Genomic DNA, 20531 nt, shown 5'->3' with positions numbered 1-20531 from the left:
TACGCTTTTTATTTTCCAAAGCTAACTAGAAAAATCCCACATTATGGATGGTCCAGACTTAAATAAATCTCATCTAAATTTTATCTTTTTTCCAAATTCGCTCCTCAAAGTACTAAATACAATAACTTTAATCTAAAAATAATACGTAGTAGTTTACACAGTAAAATCAGTCAATTGCAACTCAACGAAATAAAATTGAAAGTAAAGTGTTCTTTGAGATGTGTAGAATATCCGATACTGTAATCCATACAAGTTCCACATATAATGTTCTCATCGAGCCGAATGAAGAGCAAATACGCTGTTGTTTTCTATTCGATCGAGCTAACAACGCAACGCGGTCACCTGCACCACGCCGATATGCAAGTGGATCATTCGTTTATCGCTACTTCAGGCGACTCGTAACTCTATCCGGGGCAATCTAATTTCATTATTCCGACGCGGACGATAAACGTGCAATTGCATCGTCTAGGCGTTGCCGTCGTCGCGACATCGTCGATGTCTCGGCGATACCTCTCGACGCGTGATCCCGTATAGACGTATAGGTATCGGAAGGTGCGAAACAGAATGACGTCATATGAAATAAAACATCTAGATTACGCAACTGTTTACGACGTGGCGAAATATCTCGTTCGACGTAAATTGAAAGACAGATTTCCAGGATTGTGTGTTTTCGTTGCCGTCGTACATAGAAATCAAACGACACGACGATAACGATAATATCCTTGCGATCACCGGAGTGAAAGAACGGAGTCGAGGCAGCTGTGTACACAGTGCTGAGAATTAATTTATAATATAAACATCTGGAAAGTTAAACGTGATGACATTTAAAACACGTGCTGCGGCGAAATCGCACTATTGAACACAAACTTAATTTTACAAATAACTTGGTTTAATATAAATTTTACATTAGCGTGTACCTATATGCGGGATACATATACGTTATACAGTATTCATTGTTAATTTTTTTTTCCCACAAAGCGTGTCGCGATTCTTCACGGCAAACAGTGTTAGCTAACAATAAGATATCGTTAAAATATGTTTCCAATGCAAATCGCAAGATGCCCGGAAGAATGCATTCCGAATGTAAAATATAAGTTACATGGTTGAAGATCGCATACACTCTAAAAGTTAAAGCTCGAAATACAAAATATTCCATTCGTACTTCAAATATTTATGTACTTCTCCTGAGATACCACGTAGTAAATAGGTATACCGTGGGTAAAGAAAAATGTTTGAAAATCGCTTATGTAACGTAGGCGATAAAGTTTTGCGGATGCAGTCCGCCGAAACTTTTCCAGGAGTTCGTCACGTCGTTGCTCGACGGTCTCGTTACTGGCGTCGTCGTCGTCGCATGTAACGAGGCTCGGGAACCGATGTAAAAAAAAAGTTCCTTAAATCCCCGTACAGAGCGTCGCAGCTGCATAATTGCGTAACGCCGCGGGAGCACTCGCCGCGACGTAATCTCGTTACAAATTGAACGAAGCACCGCAAGCTGCGCGGCCGTGAACTTTCGTCGGAAAGAAAGAAGGGATAACCCAATAGCCATCGTCCGGTGTCTCCTCGGCATTACGTTGGATTAACTCTGTCTATCGATCTATGCGACACTATGCTAGATTCGTTACGCATCACACCCGTTTAGCCCATTTAACCCAAATTTTTATGAAAAATTAGGATCATAAAGAAGACTACCCATGTGCGAATGTCGGACTTCTGCCAGAGTTGTCCGCATGGCCCAGAAGTGGCACAATATTGGCTGCCAAGACTTGATGGGTGGTGCTGCCCCAGTACGGATAAACCGCTAGATCAGTATTGTGTCAGTACCCCCATGCAACCATATTCTGTTCTGAGCCGAGTCTCGTCTCAGTACTGACCGTGTATAAGGCCAGAAATGATATTGATCTACGGCCGAGAGTCGGCTCAGTACTGGGCATGTATTGGGTCGACTTAGAAAATTTTCGCTCGGGCGGCGCCGGAGGTAACAACCGCGCGAAAGCAACACGCCGCGAGGGGATTTTTCGCTAGAGCCCACGCCGGAGGTAACGACCGCGTTCATGCCGTCGTCGTCGCTCTCAGCGGTCAAGTCCCGATGGTCTCGATATTTCGCCTCCAGCGCCCGTAAGCGACCGTGCGTAAGACCGTGCGTCGCCGATCGCTCGGCCAGCCGGTTGGGTACTATAAGAGGTGCGGTGCGCTCGGCGAGCCGAGCGACACGAGCGATACGTACGGACGTGCAAACGCGTTTCGCTTGGTCCGTACAAATGTGTAAAACGTTTGTGCACAAACGTATTCCATGGAATACGTACACGAAAGGGGCACATACGACGAAGTCGATGCGGGGAGCATCGTTTCCCGTTCGCTCGCGCTTGTAGTCGATCGCCACCGTCGTGTAACTTATACGAACACAGCATTGCCACGAGTATCGAAAGACCGAATTGGACTTGGAGAAATTCTTGCTTGAGCGGCGCCGGAGGTAACAACCGCGCGAAAGCAACACGCCGCGAGGGGATTTAGAAAGCTTTTTGCTCGAGCGGCGCCGGAAGTAACGACCGCGGCGCGAAAGCAACACGCCGCGAGTATGATATGGCAATCAGTGTTATCCCCGTACTAGTACTCTGTGTCGGGCCAAAGTTGGCGCCAAGAGTTGGCCCAATACTGGCAATCAGTGTTGTCCCCGTACTAGTACTCTGTGTCGGGCCAAAGTTGGCGCCAAGACTGGGACCCGTGTTATCATTCCGACATTGCCCCAGTAATGACCCCGATCTTAGCTTGTACTGGCCCAGAATCGTCAGCCAGTACTGGTAACTCTGGCACCAGTACCAAGCCAGCACTGAGCCTTTATGAAATTCGCACATGGGAACGATGAAAAAATTATGCTTTGAATACTTATTCATATAGATTAAATAATCTTTCCGCAATCCTGTGCACTTTGTTAACTCCGAGTAAGAGTATAGCACGAGTTACATGGGTATATATACGCAAGAACATTTTACACAATGTACTACAGATACACATTACACGTTGCACTATAACATAGAGCGCCGTGGAACATGCTCGAATCCCAAGTGAATTTGAGAGGCATGCAGCGAGAGGAAACGTAACTATAGCACCCGTAAACTGTTCTTCGTAATGGACAGTGGAGCGCAACGCCCTTCTCGTGACGAAAATAAATCGTGGATTAGATGCAAATTGTAGTTTAAAATAGGAACAAAAAGCTAGATCCTATATACAAGCGCGATTTAAGAAACGTCACTAATTTTACTTTATTCTGAAAAAACGAAAAATTTTTACATAAAGAAACGTGAAATAATTTCCTCGAATAATATTTTAAAAATATACGTGTACTTTAAAAAATACATATTATTATTATTATTCTATAAAGTAGTTTTTCTGAGAACAAATAAAATTATTGAATTTTGCCGACGATTTAATCCGTTTTCTTCGCTTGATAAATATATAAATAGATTTATTAAGATAAATTATACTGATTTAATATATGCGGATACAGTATAAACTCGTTGCATCACCTCTATGCATCAATATTTTCTAAAGAAACATTTCTAAGAAAATATCTCGATTAAATCTCGATTAATATTGATTAATCACGTTGCTACAATAATTTTAAAAAATTGTCGAGGTAAATGATGAAAATCGATGAAAATATATTGGAAGATTAATGAAAAAATAACACGAAAAAAATAATGAGGCGTTTAATTACGTAAAGTTTTAGCTGTATAGCAACGAGCGACCATATCACGCGGAATATTTTGCTTCTTATTAATCAAATGTTAATGACACAATATCCGGTTTGTCAAGAGTATAACGACGTCGCGGTTGTTAGCGATTTACTGCGATCGAAGTGGATCGTGATGTGATTGCTGAAGTGTCCGCGTGTGTTTGGCGATGAAACAACCAGCCGGGATAATTTACTCTCACCCAATCATCAATCACGCGTCGCTAATCGGGGTTCCGATAGAGTATCTACGCCGCCGATGAAACTCATTTAATTTCAGATACAATTTAATTTTCGGCAAAATACAAAATCCGATGAGAACTTTACGTTCATGTCGACGCAGCAACTCCGGTTCTTTCACGTCTCACTTCATGTCCGATACGCCGAACTCTGAAGGAAAAATGAACCGATAAATCAACAGTATCCGCAAAACGGTTCTCCTCCGCGAAAATGTTTCGTTCTCTATTTTCTTTATCGCTTTAACAGTATTATCACAAAATTACACTCGATATCTGAAATGGCACGAGGTGTTTATAGATTTTTAATTATTGTAACATTAGTAATATAAGTTACACAAATGCTAAAAGAGAAGTTTATATTTTTTAAAAAGAAATCCTTGTTTTAATATTGTTTTAAAATTAAAAGCTGTAAATAACTGTACTTGTAAACAACTACCGAGCCTGGAGCTGGTCAGGATCGTTCCAATTTTAATGAGGATAATGTCAAATGTGATCAAGAGCTCCTGTCTAGAGCCACTGTCATAAAGTTGTCGATGGAAATGACTTTTCGTAAGTTCCGGCATCTGGTTGGAAATAATAACAGCGTCCTCGCCTTTAACAAGAGAAGTCGACCGCCCCGTAGGGAAAACTCATTACTGAAGATACATCGAAGTTCGTGCAATGTAATATTCAAACCTCATGTTGCAGAATTTAAAAAAAAAAAGACCTCGTAAACTAATGTACCTGTAATTTCAATTTAAACGAATTTAATTTAAATGTAAATTTAACGCACGCGCTTTTATCCTCAAAAGCTTTTCAGTTTCTCATTCGCGTAAAATTAGATTTTCGAGCCTAAAACCGAATTTTCGAAATTTCTCGAATTTTCTCTGTCGAATTTTGCTTTTTGCCGAAAAGTGCCGGCCACCTATTTTCCGGCTACCATTTCCATCACGGAAAAGGGAATGCGAGTATAGGTCAACAACTGTGAGCTCGTTGCGAACACGTTGGTTGTACATACATATGAAATACTTGTTCGTCCGCGTGTGTGTGTGTGTGTGTGTGTGTGTGTGTGTGTGTGTGTGTGTGTGTGTGTGTGTGTGTGTGTGTGATGTTCGCGCGCTTGTGTACGAAACATGAGACAGTCTGTTAGTGGCAAGTGGACAGAAGGGTCAGATGTTTTGTGCGGCGATTTATAGGCCTAACAATGTAGAGACGCCCTGTACATACATGCGCGCGTACGTATGTCATATTTGTATGGTGAGCTCGATATATTTTCATGAAGTGCACGCCAAAACCCGGAACTCTTCAAGGTTACATTTAAACAGCTGTGAGCAGCAGAAAAGAAAATAAGAAAAAGCCACTTTAAAGCGACATCGCGCGAAAAAAAAAGATTCTCCCTAAGGATGACTACATAAAAGGCAAAAGTTACACAAGTAGTACAGAAAAGATCAAATTTTTTAGAAAAGCTGGTATTGAGACAGTTCTAAAGGTGATATCTTATTAATTTTTATTAAGAGTAAACCTTTCGAGGAAGAATGGTAAAAAAAGTTTGCTGTTGAAATAAATAATTAACGATTTGGAAGGCCACTTCGTCGGCGAGCTGTAGTATTAACCTAGATTGTTACAAGTTACAAGTGCGCTTTAAGCATAGGATCAAGTGGTGTAACTGAGATCGCTACATAAATAGGCCAGCGCACAATAAGTTTCCGATAATTAAATTAATAGCTATCATATTTTGATAATCTCGTAACCTAAGTACTATTATACTTAACTAAGTACTACTTTTTCATTTCATAGTATTATATTATACCTGAAAATAATAAATGAAATTTTAAAGACAGAAATATACCGAGTAGTAAAATAAAAAAATATTTTTAATCATAAAATAAAATTAAATAAAAATCGTTTTTGAAGATTATAACATTATTGTCCCAATTTACTGATCAGTTTCAATTACGTCAGTCGACTTTGTGCCATTCTTGCGTGTCGCTAAGAATGTCAGTTATGTAACAACAGCACAGCGAAATTAATTGCGTGTGGGACAACTGCAACAGTGTGAATAGATGCAGTTTTTGTCGTAGTCGTTGTGTGGTAGTCAAGATACGAGTTAATGGATCAAACGATCGTGTTACGCGCGGATTTCCTCTTCGATAAAGTGACTGGAGAAAACCACAAGACTCGATAACGATATACGAGTAGAAAAGTGATCGTCGTGAGTCGTGACGAGTTGACGCATATATAAAAAAAGGAAACCTGTTAAATAAATCTTATTTGCCGTCACATGTGTGTATGTATATGTATGTATGTATGTATATGTATGTATGTATATGTATGTACAGAAGTTATGTGCGATTAGATCAATACGCGCAAGTAAAACGAACTATAATATTGTTTTATAGTTCGGAAGCGAGAACTCGAACAAGATGTACAGTCTTTCGCTAAAATGGCGTAAGTATTTCAAGAAACTGTTATAAATCGAAATAATGCGGGTTAAAAAAAACAGATTGTTCGTATAATTGATTATAGTAAATGCTAAAACATACGGAATATAGTCCCTAATTAGAGCTTCATTATTTTAATTCCAATCTTAACGAATATTATTGATAAAAATGACAACTCATTACTTTATCAATAATCACATTTCAAGTTTTGATTATAACTTAATATACAATTTTATACGCAGCTTTTAATTTTTTAGTATCATCTAAATATAATCTGATACATACATTAATAATGATTCGTTCTTTTTTGCACACAGTAATACAAAAAACTATGTATATATATATATACATATATACATAACATGTAGCTATTTCTTGCTGTCGGTAGAATATAGGATATTTTTTCTCTCCTAGCACGACATTGGTTTCTCTGATTTGGCATTGGGATAATAAGATTCGTGAACTCCGAGAAGTACAATCTAAAGTACGGCTAACGATGTCAGATTCGAATGGAAGGTCGCCGGCATAAATCTGCGGGGACCGGTTCTATTAATTCACCATTCTCTTAATTTTTTACATAACGCTTCATCTCGCGTGCCCGTGAATTTTCCTCGAATATTCACTTTTACTTGCCGATATCCGTAGCTTCGTTAACAAGACATTGCGCAACGCCGACGAAGAATTAATTCTTGCCACGTAGCTCTGCCCTACATACGCGATATCGCGAACTTCGTTATTACCTTTGGTATAACGCATCTAATTAAAATTATTCATTTCGTCAGCAAAAAATATATAGAAAATTTTAAAATCTTGATAAATATAAAGATAAAATTTATAAATATTACGGCTGATAGCTTGTCGTTCTATTTTTACAACAAATTTTCACATGTAAATTTCACACTTTACAAATTCTATTTAATAAAATAGAACATTTCTATTTTTATTAAAATTGAATATTAGAATTTTGTAAAATAGAAAATTTATTAATAGCGATAATTATGAAATTATTCACTTCGTGATTTATTAGAGATAATTGCTCGAAATATTAATAAATATAAAGATAAAATTTATAAATATTACGGCTAATAGTTTGTCGTTCTATTTTTACAACAAATTTTCACATATAAATTTCATACTTTACGAATTAAAATCGAACATTTCTATTTTTATTAAAAGAGAATACTAGAATTTTGTAAAATAGAAAATTTATTAATAGCGATAATTATGAAATTATTTACTTCGATTTATTAGAGATAATTGCTCGAAATATTAAATATGACAATTATGTATATAGGGTTTTTGCAATAACAAAATTCGTTTTGTACAAGATACTGCAGAATTTCGTTAATCCTGATAATGAGATATAAAAAAATAGTATTTTATATTCGTCACTCTAACATTGAAATTATTGTTTGTCACGGATCTTCCATTATCAATAATTATTACCAGGAGGATTCCAACAATTTAAACGTGGCTGACGTAAAATAACGTCGGACACAGCAGTTTTTCACAGTTTCTGCGGAAATTGAACCATAGAACACCGGGAAAAGAGGGAGAAATAGAGATATTGTATCCCAAAAGAGACAGACATCCATAAAAGAAGAAAGAGAAAAATTAGAGTTTGCGAATTCCGGCAGATGTTACATTTAGTTCTCAATGTTGACATACGTGGTTAAAAAACAATGTGACTGTATATCTTACTTTTTTGGAACAATTCGAGCGAAAAATATTTCTTACAGACACATTTACTCTGTCTTTTATTCGCTGCACTAATATAACAAAAAATTTCTTTCACATATTCTCTTTGATAGAATTATTTTGCAATGGCATTCTCTCTTCTCATTCCGTGTCAAATTATTCCAGAAGAGAGTAGCATGCAAATACTTTGTCAACTTTCACAAAATATTCATTCCAACGTTAACAGCGCGTGTCTGGCCTACAGACACCCGTGGTATACCGGTGGTATGTGTGAGCGAAAGTGCAGGCTGGTCAAAAAGGCTGACGCAGGGGTGCAAGTGTATAAGTAACAGGGGGACACGATACATCGTCATAAAATGCATTTCGTCTTCACGATCGCGGAATGTCGCGCAACAAATGCGATGGCGCGCGTCATCAATCGTCAGGGTCGTTGGACACAAATGCGCACGTGGATGTCAACAATCGCAAATCATGCCGGAACACGGCGTTGCCGCGATTTTTTCCGCGAAACACCTCAAATACGATCGCTTTTCGATCGAGCTCGATGGCTATCCCGTTTTAAATATTGAATGAGTTCTTTTCGATTTTTGTTTTTCGCGACGAGGCAAGAATTAAGTCACTTCGCGAAGTCGACGAGCGTGCAACCGATAGTTTCGGCTATATAATTGCAAGTAATAAGCTATGAGTCTTTTCCGGCAATCTTGTAATTGACGATAATTTAAGCAAACAGTAAAGTTAAAAACATTTCTTCGATAAGAACTAAAAACTTTGTTAGATAAAAATCAATGTGTTATAATTGGAAAATTTAGTAAACTTACACTGAACATATATACGTCCGGATATATAAAATTATTTCGATAAATGGTTGAGAAAAGCCTGGTAAAGATACTCATTCATTAATCTTCCCACAAACTATAGAATGGCATTTGTCGTTGTCGTTACGAATATGATACGGAGTGTCCAAATGGGCCTCTCCTATCTGTTCCGACATCACGGATGTCAACGCATCGTATATCGCACCAATATCTTGAAATGAAAACAACCAATACTATTCTGTGAGTTCGAAATAGAAGGGATTTATGCACAAACGTTGAACATTCGTCCTTCCCATCCCTTTAGAGAACTTTCAATTTAAATGGGAATCGCGCGACTGTAACGTCAACGAAAAATAATACATTATTTAAATATTTATTAGGTACCGAATCCAAATATCGAGCATGACCAACAAACCAGGGGACCGTTGTGTTACTTTTTAAGATGAATTTAGAGATTTTTCTTATTAGAAGTTTTTTGGTAGACCATCTCCAGAGTAATTGGAAGTCCATCATTAGCCATTTTAACATTATTAAAATTGCACAATGGATGCAGGTACACATTTGATGAGAGATTCTCTGAATAAGGAAGACTATCGTTTTTAATTTTTACATCATATTGATTTCGCAATGTTCGATTTCTGAAGTGTTTCATTTTGAGGTATTTCCTTAGTTTTCAGTTTAGTAACAAAAGTAATAAAATTAAACCATAAAACAAGTAATTAAATAATTGAAGCAAAATCGTCACTAACCAAATTATTATTAAAAGTTTATTTATTTTCAGGCGAATTTTGCTCACTTTCCCACAGGTTTGGGCAGATACAAATGCTATCGTATTCAGCAAATTCGGATATACAGTGTAAATCGCTTTAGCATTGTATTCTCCGTTTATTATTAGAATGATATAAATCTCAACTAACAATTGCACTATATTGTAATTCTAATACAACGAAATTCCTTTAATTCCTGTAACTTTAATAAAGAACTCGCGATTACGATTAACGCGAAACTTTCTACTTCCGTAAGACATAAAAATAGGACAATAATTGCATATACTAAACAAGTCAATTATAACACGTAACCAGAGCGGACCCGGGGTATTCTCATCGCTAAATCGAAGGAGGGTGGACCGAAGGTCCTACCGGGAAGGAACGATGGGAGGTCGGGCACGTGCGTACGTACTACGCACGCACGCACAGACGCACACAGCATTCGTAAGAAGCGGCGCCGCCGATTTTCCTCGCATCGCAACGGAGAGGTTTCTAATTCGGACAGAGGAAGAACGGCGTGGCTGCGTCAAGGCCGGATCGTTTAATCACAGACCGCTCGACTGACCGACCCGAAAGCGTTATTAACTGGATTTATGCATCTGTCTGCCTTGACGGGAAGAAGACGGACGGGTAATCTCTGTACCTCATCGTACCGCGTCACGACGCGAGAAGAAGCTATCGCAGCATCGGCCATGAGCAAAACGAACAATGAAGTTTTGAAAAAACCGAAGAATTCGAGCAAATCAATTTTTCGCACGACGATCATTCAATCGGTAATTAATTGTGTCTCTATGAACAAGAAAAGAATCATCTATAGTTCATAAAATTCGCAGGCAAGAGTGGATTTTCTGCGTTTTTAAATCAATAGATGATACTTGTAATTTGTCAAGGGATCGCGATTAAAAAAAAACAACATTCCGCGTTAATCTCGTTAGGTGATTGAAAATGGGCGAGATTAACTGAAAAAGGCTGCATTTCCCTACGGAGTTGAGTGTCTCTGCTTATAATTAACCCCAAACTCCATTATCAATATGCTGTCGAAGGCCCAAAGTTGGCTAGAAGTGGATAGCATGTACAAAAGCGGATTAACTCAATGAAGAGAGAGAGAGAGAGAGAGAGAGAGAGAGAGGGGGAGAGAGAGAGAGAGAGAGAGAGAGAGAGAGAGAGAGAGAGAGAGAGAGAGAGAGAGAGAGAGAGAGAGAGAGAGAGAGAGAGAGAGAGAGAGAGAGAGAGAGAGAGAGAGAGAGAGAGAGAGAGAGAGAGAGAGAGAGAGAGAGAGAGAGAGAGAGAGAGAGAGAGAGAGAGAGAGACACGTTTTTTTTCTCCGTCATGTTCCGAATAATCGCGTAACTTCATTGAAAATTTCTGCACGCCACTTTCATCCCGATAATCGAGAGAATATCGGATACAATATATGTATACGGAGTAAGGGTATTAGGGAAAACGTGATATTCAAGTGATCAATCCGTGAACCTGTTAGCTGCATCAACGTTAATTGAGTTACTAATTTTAGAATGGCGTATCGTTCCACGTTCCATATGCCACCGCCGCGATTATCAGTCTCTCGTTATACACGCGAGATTGTAAATAAAAACTCGCGGCGTAAAAACCTACGATTGACAAAACATTGAAGAAGAATCAACAAACGGGCTAAAATTAGCGTCGTTGATAGTCAAACACGTAGATCGTTCCCGATCTCGTCCCGATGTCAAATATCCGAATAAAGCGACGGGGATATGTCGATTACAGTTGCCATATGTACAGAGAGGATTATTTAAATTTTTTAAATATAGGTTGTCGGGTCATCGCTTTAAAAAAGCACGAAGGAAAAGGGAAGCATCGACCGTTCGAGAGAAAATATTCATAGACTCTCTCCCCTTCGATTTTAACCATAAAACTTTACCTGAAGAATCAAGAATAAGGACGTGTAATTTCGAATAATTTTAAATTCCAAGTGCCGATCAGGGGCAAAATCGAAGTTACAAGTGCCGATCGTCTTTTTTGTCAAAATCGATCGGGGAATGAATGAGAGCTCATGAACGTTCCTCGTCGGAGCAGGCCTGTCGATGCAAGCCAAGCCGTCCCGCGACGAGTTTTCTCCCCGAGGCGTTCACCTACTCTTCTCCCGGGGATGCAAACTCGATCGTTACTGGAACGCATCCGACGCATAGACACGTTTACGAGAGGAGAGCGAAAGCGTGCCAGCGCGCACACCAGCTCTCGCTGCGCCGTATATTTTCGGGAAGAAACGTTCGAATAATAAGGGGCTAATGATAGTAACGACTGTAACAGTCGCAAAGACGAAAATACGAATAGCAACGTGCGAATGTTTGCGCGCCGTTTCGGGGAAGAGTTGCTTGTCGACGAATTGCTCCCTTTTCGTTTGGAAATCAGATCTTTGAAAGACAAAAGTGTCATTTCTTTAGAGTTTAGGTTTAGAACAAGATCTTTCTTTATATCCTATTCTCTCTCGAAGCAACGTGTTATCTTAAAAACAATGTCAACGTTCTTTGGTTCTTTCTAATGTAACAGTCGAATAATTTTGTCAAACAAGTCATTGATCTCTGTTGTGTCGCAGATACATAACGGGAAGAAAAATTCAATTCATCTAATCGACGCATCCCGAGGCAATCGGTAATAAACAACAGACAGCGTGCGAGTTGGCGCGTCACATCACTCACGTCGGATGACGATTGCGGGGAATCATGACACAGGGTGTCCGCACTTACCATATGAAGTCCTTGCAGTGGCTGCAGAAGGTGGGCTGCTTGAAGAATCGGGGCATAAAGCTGTGATTCTTGACCATGTAGATATTCTTCTTCTTGAGGGCGCCCTTCCGGCCCCGCAATTTCTTGCCGAAAGCGGTGTTGCTGTAGTCGGGCCCGAAGGAGTCCTCGCACGTGTAGTCCGGATCGTCCGCCATGATTCCGCCGCTGTTGCTGCTGCTGTTGCTGCTACTATTGCTGCTACTGCTGCTGCTGCTGCTGTTCCTGTCGCTGACCAGCCGATCGACGATGAATCGACTCGCCGACGACGTCGACGTCGACGGTGCCCCGTGTCACACGCGGGCGGCTCGTCGCTGGGGACGACGCCGACTTCCCTGGAACCTCGGTCAGTTCCCGATGTCGCGTTCTACTCTCGATATTTTCTCGGTTACGCGCGCACGGAGTCACGGAGCTGTCGTTCCGCTCTTCGACGACGATCGAACTCGCACGGAGTGGTGACCGCGCGCGGGAGCTGTCACACGGCTGACGGCTCCGACGACCGACGACGGTGTGTCTCGCGCGCGCGACGGACGGCGGGCGAGGAGGGAGAGCGCGCCCGGTGGGTGGGGAGAATTGGAGAGAGCGAGAGAGAGGGAGAGGGGTAGAACGAGAGAAAGAAACGACGCTTTCGACGTCGGCGCGCGTGGTTCTTTCGAGCCGTCCAGCGTGTCCTGCGACGTCCGATCGAGTCTTTAGGTGCCAGATAGCGTATATACTCTCTCGCCGCTCCTGAAGCACGCACCTCCTCTCTCTCTTTCTCTCAGTGACACGTCGGCTCAACGACGGCTCTCCCGGTCCCGTCGACTCCCCGCCCCCCCCCTCCCACCTCACGGTTACACCGGGCGCTGCGCTTTCGCGCTGTCGCGCTCCTTCTCTCCGCTCGTCCTGCTCCGACTTTAGGGAGTCTGCTCCTCCCTTTCTCTTTCTCCCTTTCGCTCGCGCTCTCCTCGTTGCTCCGCAACAGGCACTATCTCCCTCTTTCTCGCGCGCTCGCCCGGCACCGATCGCTCGACTTCTCTCTCTCTCTCTCTCCCTCCCTCCCCCCTCTTTTTCTTTCTCTCTCTCGCCGCGAAGTGCGCACCTTGTCGTTCCCTTTCCCCTCTCGCTTCCACCACGCTCGTAATAGCAAATACTATACTACTCCTACTACACTTGCCCACTTCGTCTCTCTTCCGTTCACTCCCTCTGTCGGGCGATCTCACAATCGGCTCTCCTTGTCCGACGCCCACCTTTCCCTTTTGTTGTTCGCGCTCCACCGTTCGTCCGCACCTTTCTCTCGCTCCTCAGCGACTTTCTCTCTTTCTCCCCCTCGCTCCGGTTTCTCGTCGTCTCGCTCTCGCCGCCGTCTCGATCGCCTTGCGCCTTCCTCGTCGCCGCCGCGAACCGTCCGTCGTCCCCGGCACCTGGTTTTAGCCGTCGCGCGATGTACCGTCGTACTCGTCTGTCTCCCTCTATCCCTCCCGCCGACTCTTCTTCCCCCCCACCCCGACCACGGCGGACCGTCGCTTGCTGACACCGTCCTTGTTCGTTCCGCGGCGCGACGCCGTGACTGCCGCGCCTCTGTTCTTTTCTCTCTTCCCCCTTTTAGCCGCGCGCGCGCGCAGGTTACCCGATAATTTTAGACTCTCGGCGCAGTGGCTAGTGGCTCGGCACAGCACTAGCCACTGCTCAGCCTGCGCTGCGCACTCGAGAATATCGACATGCGACCGACGGCGCGGCGGCGGCGGCCCGCCGACGAGACCCGCCGCGAGCCGCACGCGACGCCGAGATCTCGGTGTGAAAGGTGGAGAAAAGGTGGAAAGGGAAGAGCGTATGACGTTTCCGCTTTCTTGCTCCGCTTCCTTCCTTCCTTTCTTTCTCAACTGTGGACGTCCGGGTCGCGCTCTTCCCTCGTTCTCCTTTTCCCGCGCGGGATGCACCCCCCGCGGGCCACGCAGCAGCAACGAGACGGAAGGGAGAATGATGCTGCTGCTGCTGATGGTGCTGCTGGTGCTGCTGGTGCTGCTGGTGGCGGTGGCGGTGGTGGTGGTGGTGGTGGTGGTGGTGGTGGTGGTGGTGGTGGTGGTGGTGGTGGTGGTGGAAGCTCGACCTCTGCCTTCATCCGCCTATATCCCGATTTTTATATGTGTTCCTCTGTCTCTTTCAACCCCCTCCCCCTCCTCCGCTCTCTCTCTCCCTCTTACTCCTGTCTGTTTGGCGCGGACATTCGGTCGCTGGACCGAAGACAGCGCCGGGACCTACCCGTGGAGGAGACAGAGGATCAGCCCCTTCGGCCGGGCGAATCTAAACGCACGATCCGCTCAACCGGACGACCGGTTGCCTCTCCGTCGCGAGCAGTGGTCGCGGCTGCCCGATGTCAGACGCATCCCACCCCACGCAGACCCACAATCGTGGCATCTCCCTGGCGCATGTGTTAGTCACACATTTCGGCTACTCACGGTCCGCCGCGATCGCGGAAGGGAGATCCCCGAAAGGATGGCCGCGATGTCTCCTTGAGACCTTATCTAATTTGAAGTAATTTCTCACGTGTCACAACTATCGATTCCTCATCTATCGCGTTCTATTTTTTAACCGTAGAATATCCCGCGTCATTCGCGAACTGTTTACGCACCTATAGAATGTTTGCTCTAATCAATTTCGAGTCGGTACGTGGCCCTCTTCAACATTTTTCGACAACTTAATTATATGCATCCAGCTATAAATTACAGATATAAATGAATGTATTATAAATCTCGCTGCCGACATCTGTCAATATATACAGATGCAATTCCCTGCAAACGATCCCTATTTCGAAAAATGTATTTAGCGCGTCTCGTGCGAACTCATATTTCGCAAAAAAAAATTAATATCAGATAAGATAGGTCTCAAGACAAAACGGACGAGCGGGATGATAATGGAATCGACGGAGATTTTGCCAAGGGGGGGGATGGTCCTTCCCTTCTCTCATCGTGCGTTAAAGGAATGCGCGATCGTATATATATCCGACGATAATACGACTCGTGCGGGATTCGCGCGGGCTTCCGCCGGGTTTCACTCGGAGGCCGGCCATCGATCCGCGGTTTCATCCCCGCAGGAAAACGCAGAAACCGGACCGAGCCGTACTATTTAGGGTGGCGCGAGCCGCGAGACAGAATCCGTCGCCTCATCTCGCTGCCCTTAGCTACGGCGCGCTTCAGATTGGAGGCACGAGCTACGAGCTGCAGCTTAATCCTAAGCCGGTCAACTGGAAAGTCTGTAATCCAAGTTGTGACGCGCGCGGGTCAATAATACCCCCGGGCTATTTTTAATAACGTGACGACCATGCACAGAGACTTGTACGAGAGCGCGCGCGCATGGACACACATTTACGCGCGGTATACATCATCTGTGTGAAAAGCATGTGCACACTTTGCGTCCCGGAACGTCCGCGGGACATCCCGCAGGACTGTCGGAAGACACCCGAGCGGTAAAAGTTCACCCGGTTAAAGACGAGCTCTTTGCGCGTCCTTCGCCTTTGCGCCTCGAGGAGATCACCGTCCAGTAAACTATCCAGCGACCGCGTATGTCGTGATGATTAATAATTACACTGCAAATCTAAGTGTGCTATTTTTATACGTATAAACGTTTAAAAATGACACATCGGACTGAAGCTTTTTTTACATGTGTTTCTTCATGTGCACGTCATTTAACACGTTTAATTATATTAAATTGAAAGTTAACACATTCAATCGCATTAAATGACGTGATTTAAAACGGCAAGAAATGTGTAAGAAGAGTTTCAGCTAGAACAACACACTTGGATTTGCAGTGTAACGTTAACGTCAGTGTCAGACAAGGCATCATGTTATTTAAACTATGTCCGAGATTTTAAACAGTTGTCGAGCAGGAAGCTAACTGGGCTTATTTAAGAAATTTGTGGCATCTTAATATTTTATTAATAACGACATTTTCATTTTTTATTTTTAATTTCTACGTAAAAAGAAATTCTATATAATATATTATTATTATTTATCCTAATTCTCTCTCTTTCTCTCTCTCTCTCTCTCTCTCTCTCTCTCTCTCTCTCTCTCTCTCTCTCTCTCTCTCTCTCTCTAAATTTTAATAAAACGCCATAATTGCATTCTTCCAATCTGACGACTGTTATATTGTAGAGCTGTCGCTTGGTCGATTAATTTCAATGAACATCCCGCGCATGATTTCGAGATTAGGGAATATTTGCGAATTTTTCGCGGAATTTTTACGAAATTGGCGGCTGTCATGTGACGGCCATATGTGACTCTGCGGGATGAAGGGATTTTCGGGATGGATTTATGGCGGTGCGAAATGATCCAGTCATCCTCCTATACGTTCATCGAGCCCCCCCCCCCGTTTGCGCTCCACGAATTCCCGCGGATTACGGCGAGGTGATCGATCGATCGAGCTCGCCGATTGTACGACTCTCGCTCGAGAGATATTCGCGTACGACGTAATACGCGTCATTTGCATTCTCCTCTCTATTATTCATGATGATAACGCACGATGATAATGCTGATAAACAGATTACGAGTTTATGTATTATCGTTTTAATGACATTTTCTGGTAGATCTGTAAATTTCCGTGGCATTGGTTAATGCGTATTTTGAAACGCATTAAAGATTTTCTCTCGTGTTATTTTGTTCGTAAATTTTTGTAAAGCCACCCATAATTGGTAAATAAAACTTCGAAGAGATATATATAAACGAATTCGTGTTAAAATTACTTTTAGCAATAAGTAATCAATAAAAAGTTAACGTTTCTCTGCGTATTTTTATCTCTAGAATTTATTTACTCTATAATTTATTTCTCATTTCAAAGAAGTTTCAAGCATTTAAGAGTGTCGGCGATATTGATTAGCCGGAGTATAATAAAGTCTGTTATAAAATATGTCTTATACCTTTTAAATATTAGTTTTTATTAGCAGTAGTTTTTAAATACTGAGAAATAGTCTCTCTTTTAAGAAGATATTTTTGTACAAAGTGTCATGTTTCTGTTTTATTACAATTTTACACATGAAAAATTTACACAGACACACTAACGCGCTTATATTATATGTTCACTTACATTTTTTAAGTTAAATTAATATTACACAATAAACTAATAGATTCTAAATAATTACTCAGATTGATATTTTATTAGCTGGAATAAATTATCAAAAGTTTAGAACCGAAAAAGTTTCCTTAATCGAATTAGCTTCTACTTTTTAAAAGCACAAAACTACTTTTGTGTGTGTTTTATCAAAATTAATACTCAAAGAAATGTATTACTCAAATAGATATATTTAGCTATTTCGGCAGATATTCATTTACGAATATTTCAGAAGTGTTTTTCTTCGGTTCTCTTTTATACAAAGCTAATTATCGTGTACACACATGGGATCATAAACGTTTTAGCACATGAATTCGCATATTAGGGGCGTATACTTCCTGCCATTCATATTTTATTACATATTATTACACGTTATTAATTATCACATTATATTGTTACGCGACAAAAGTTGATGTGTCAAACTTTGCGAATTATGCCACTTTGAAACAGCGTTGCAACTTCATGTGTATGGCATTTATGATCCCGCGTGCACACACACACACACACACACACACAGAGAGAGAGAGAGAAAGAGAGAGACACACACACACAGACACACACAAGTAATTACCTTTGTATTTTTTCCCAAGTTATTTAAATGCAATTAAGACTATCGCGTCTATCGCAATTGCTTTTGAAAATATACGGAATGTTCCGTAATTGCTGCTGCTACGTTTGAGAGTCATCGAATCTATAATATAACCAATTCGAGGATGATTTCCCTTGAGTAAACCTTTGCTGGACGCCGCAGTACCGTTCTTCTTCCATTTTTTAATATTTAATCTCGGCTAGCGCTCCGTCCCTAATTAAAAGTTTGTTAGAATTAAAGTTTATTTTAAATTAAATTTATTTAAAATTAAAAAATAAGAACCGCCTGCCTTTTCCGTAAAAAGAATTTTTCAAAGAATTAATGCCGGATGGTATAAGCGGGTCGTCACGTATATTCGGTGAAGTAGGAAAACGAAATTTTATGTTTTACTTTACAGCTTGTAAGTTAAAAAGGAACCGACAAAACAAATGAAGAGGGAAGACTTCGGCTCTCGTACGATACAGTCAAATTGGCACTGACTTAGATAAAAGAATACATTCGGACAACATCATACGACCAGGTAATAAATACCCCCCCCCCCATAAGATCTCCTTATAATATAACTATTTAACCTTCGCACTTTTGGAAAAAGCAGACGACCCAAAGTACGTAAATACTTTAATACCAAATTCTTATAAACTATACATATATAGTATGATATATAATATATATCAGATTTTTCATAAACTCTAAAAATCTCAACACATTTGTAGATTTCAGAATTTAAGTCATGAAAGTGAGTAAAAATATATGTGAAACGTAAAAATGTAACATCTGTTTTGCGTATTAAGTGACTTGAAATAAAATTCACTGTAAACTGAAGTAAATTACATGCAATTAGTATGATAACACTTTACAATTATAGATATTAATGTGTATTTGTTGCAATTAATTAAATTTATATATACATATACATATAATATATGTATGTAGACGTAAACTTATATATGTTATTGTATGCTTTTCTGGATAATTCTGTTCCGCTTGATAATAGCAAGATTTATTTCGAAAACAGAAGTAAAAATCTCGACATTGCACTGTAAAATTTTTTTTTGTAAAATTACAACTATTATAGTGGGTAATTTTGAGACCCACTATAATAGATGTAAATTTCCACACATTTTTAATTTGTGTAATTGTAATACAAAATTACTTTTTTCTTCCGTACTGTAATTTTGTAAAATTACAACTATTATAGTAGATCTCAAAATTACCTACTATAATAGTTGTAATTTTACAAAATTTTTTTACAGTGTGTGTTAGTAACACTAAGTATGAAACAACGATGTAATTTTATTATATATGTGTAACCGATATAATAAGAAAAAGATACTACTGTTTATACCAATCAATTTTTATTTTGATTTTATGTATAAAAATCCGGAAACTGTAGGTATATGGATATATGGATATATGTTTTCTAATGATCAATTTTAATTTCATGTTTTAAACTCTGTGTTACGACACATGACAAAATCTCCTTTGATTAAATATGTCCCGTATATTCGTGCTATATCCGATTTACAAGTACTAGATTTTTTGTTCTTGTTTTTCGCTTTCTTTCGTTATTAGTCGACAATTAAGTATTACTGAACAAAATATGTATAGTAGACGTCTGTGATAATAAATTTACACAAATATAGAATTGATAGTTGAGTGTATATGTACTTTTTAATCGTATAACACATATATTAAAGAATTAAAAATGATATACACAAAAAATGATTTTAATTAGTTTTCCTTCATCAGCGTTTGTCTTTCAAAAAAAGCTAAAAGTGCGAGTTTCAACATGGGGTACTATGTATTTAAGAATTAAGATGCAAAATTAAAAGAAAAGTCTATATTTTTTATTTGTAAATATGATTTTCATGCTTGTGTCACGTAACTTTGCATACCAATTTTTTTATTTGTTGATTATTGATTTATTGAAATAAATCATAGATGTTACAAGATTAAACCGATCGTGATGTTCAAGTTTTAAACAGGGAGGGAGGAAGGGAGAGAGAGAGAGAGACCGAATAATTTTGTTGTGTGTTTGAAAATAAGGTGTCTCAAATGATTTCTATTTCTGTAACTTTTTTTTATCAGCGCATCAAAATATTTTCCACATTTGACTTTAATATTGAAGTTTATATAAAATAAAATTGTGCAATTTTTTCATTTTTCCTGTTATAACTCTAACATTTATCGAAATATCATAACCGAGCAACAGTGCGTGTCCAGAGTAGCGACATGATACGAGCACACAATTTACGTATCGCCCAGGCGAGAGTTTAGTTTATTTCACGAGTACTTTTTTTTTTTTACTAAAAACCAATTAAATTAAAATCACAGTTGGGAAGTCTATTTTGTAAAAGTAATGCGTTATCGTTTCCGTTTTCGTCTCCGAGAAGTAAATTGAAATCATTGCTTAATAATCAATGCGT

General features: G+C 40.5%; 1 protein-coding gene across 2 annotated transcripts in view; it reads right to left on the bottom strand.

Moving 5' to 3' along the window:
- Positions 1–12592, bottom strand: part of Pkc53e (Protein C kinase 53E) — a 71589-nt gene extending 58997 nt beyond the window's left edge. For both annotated transcript variants that reach the window (XM_071717328.1, XM_071717329.1), the window contains exon 1: positions 12399–12592. In XM_071717328.1, the coding sequence (XP_071573429.1) occupies positions 12399–12592 (194 nt within the window). The remainder of the gene's footprint in view (positions 1–12398) is intronic.
- Positions 12593–20531: the final 7939 nt, after the last annotated feature.

Source organism: Temnothorax nylanderi, unplaced genomic scaffold (assembly GCF_030848795.1).
Source record: "Temnothorax nylanderi isolate EJ_2023f unplaced genomic scaffold, tnyl_v1.0 TNYL_tig0209_pilon, whole genome shotgun sequence".
Lineage (NCBI taxonomy): Eukaryota > Metazoa > Arthropoda > Insecta > Hymenoptera > Formicidae > Temnothorax > Temnothorax nylanderi.
This window is presented reverse-complemented; position numbering and strand designations above follow the sequence as displayed.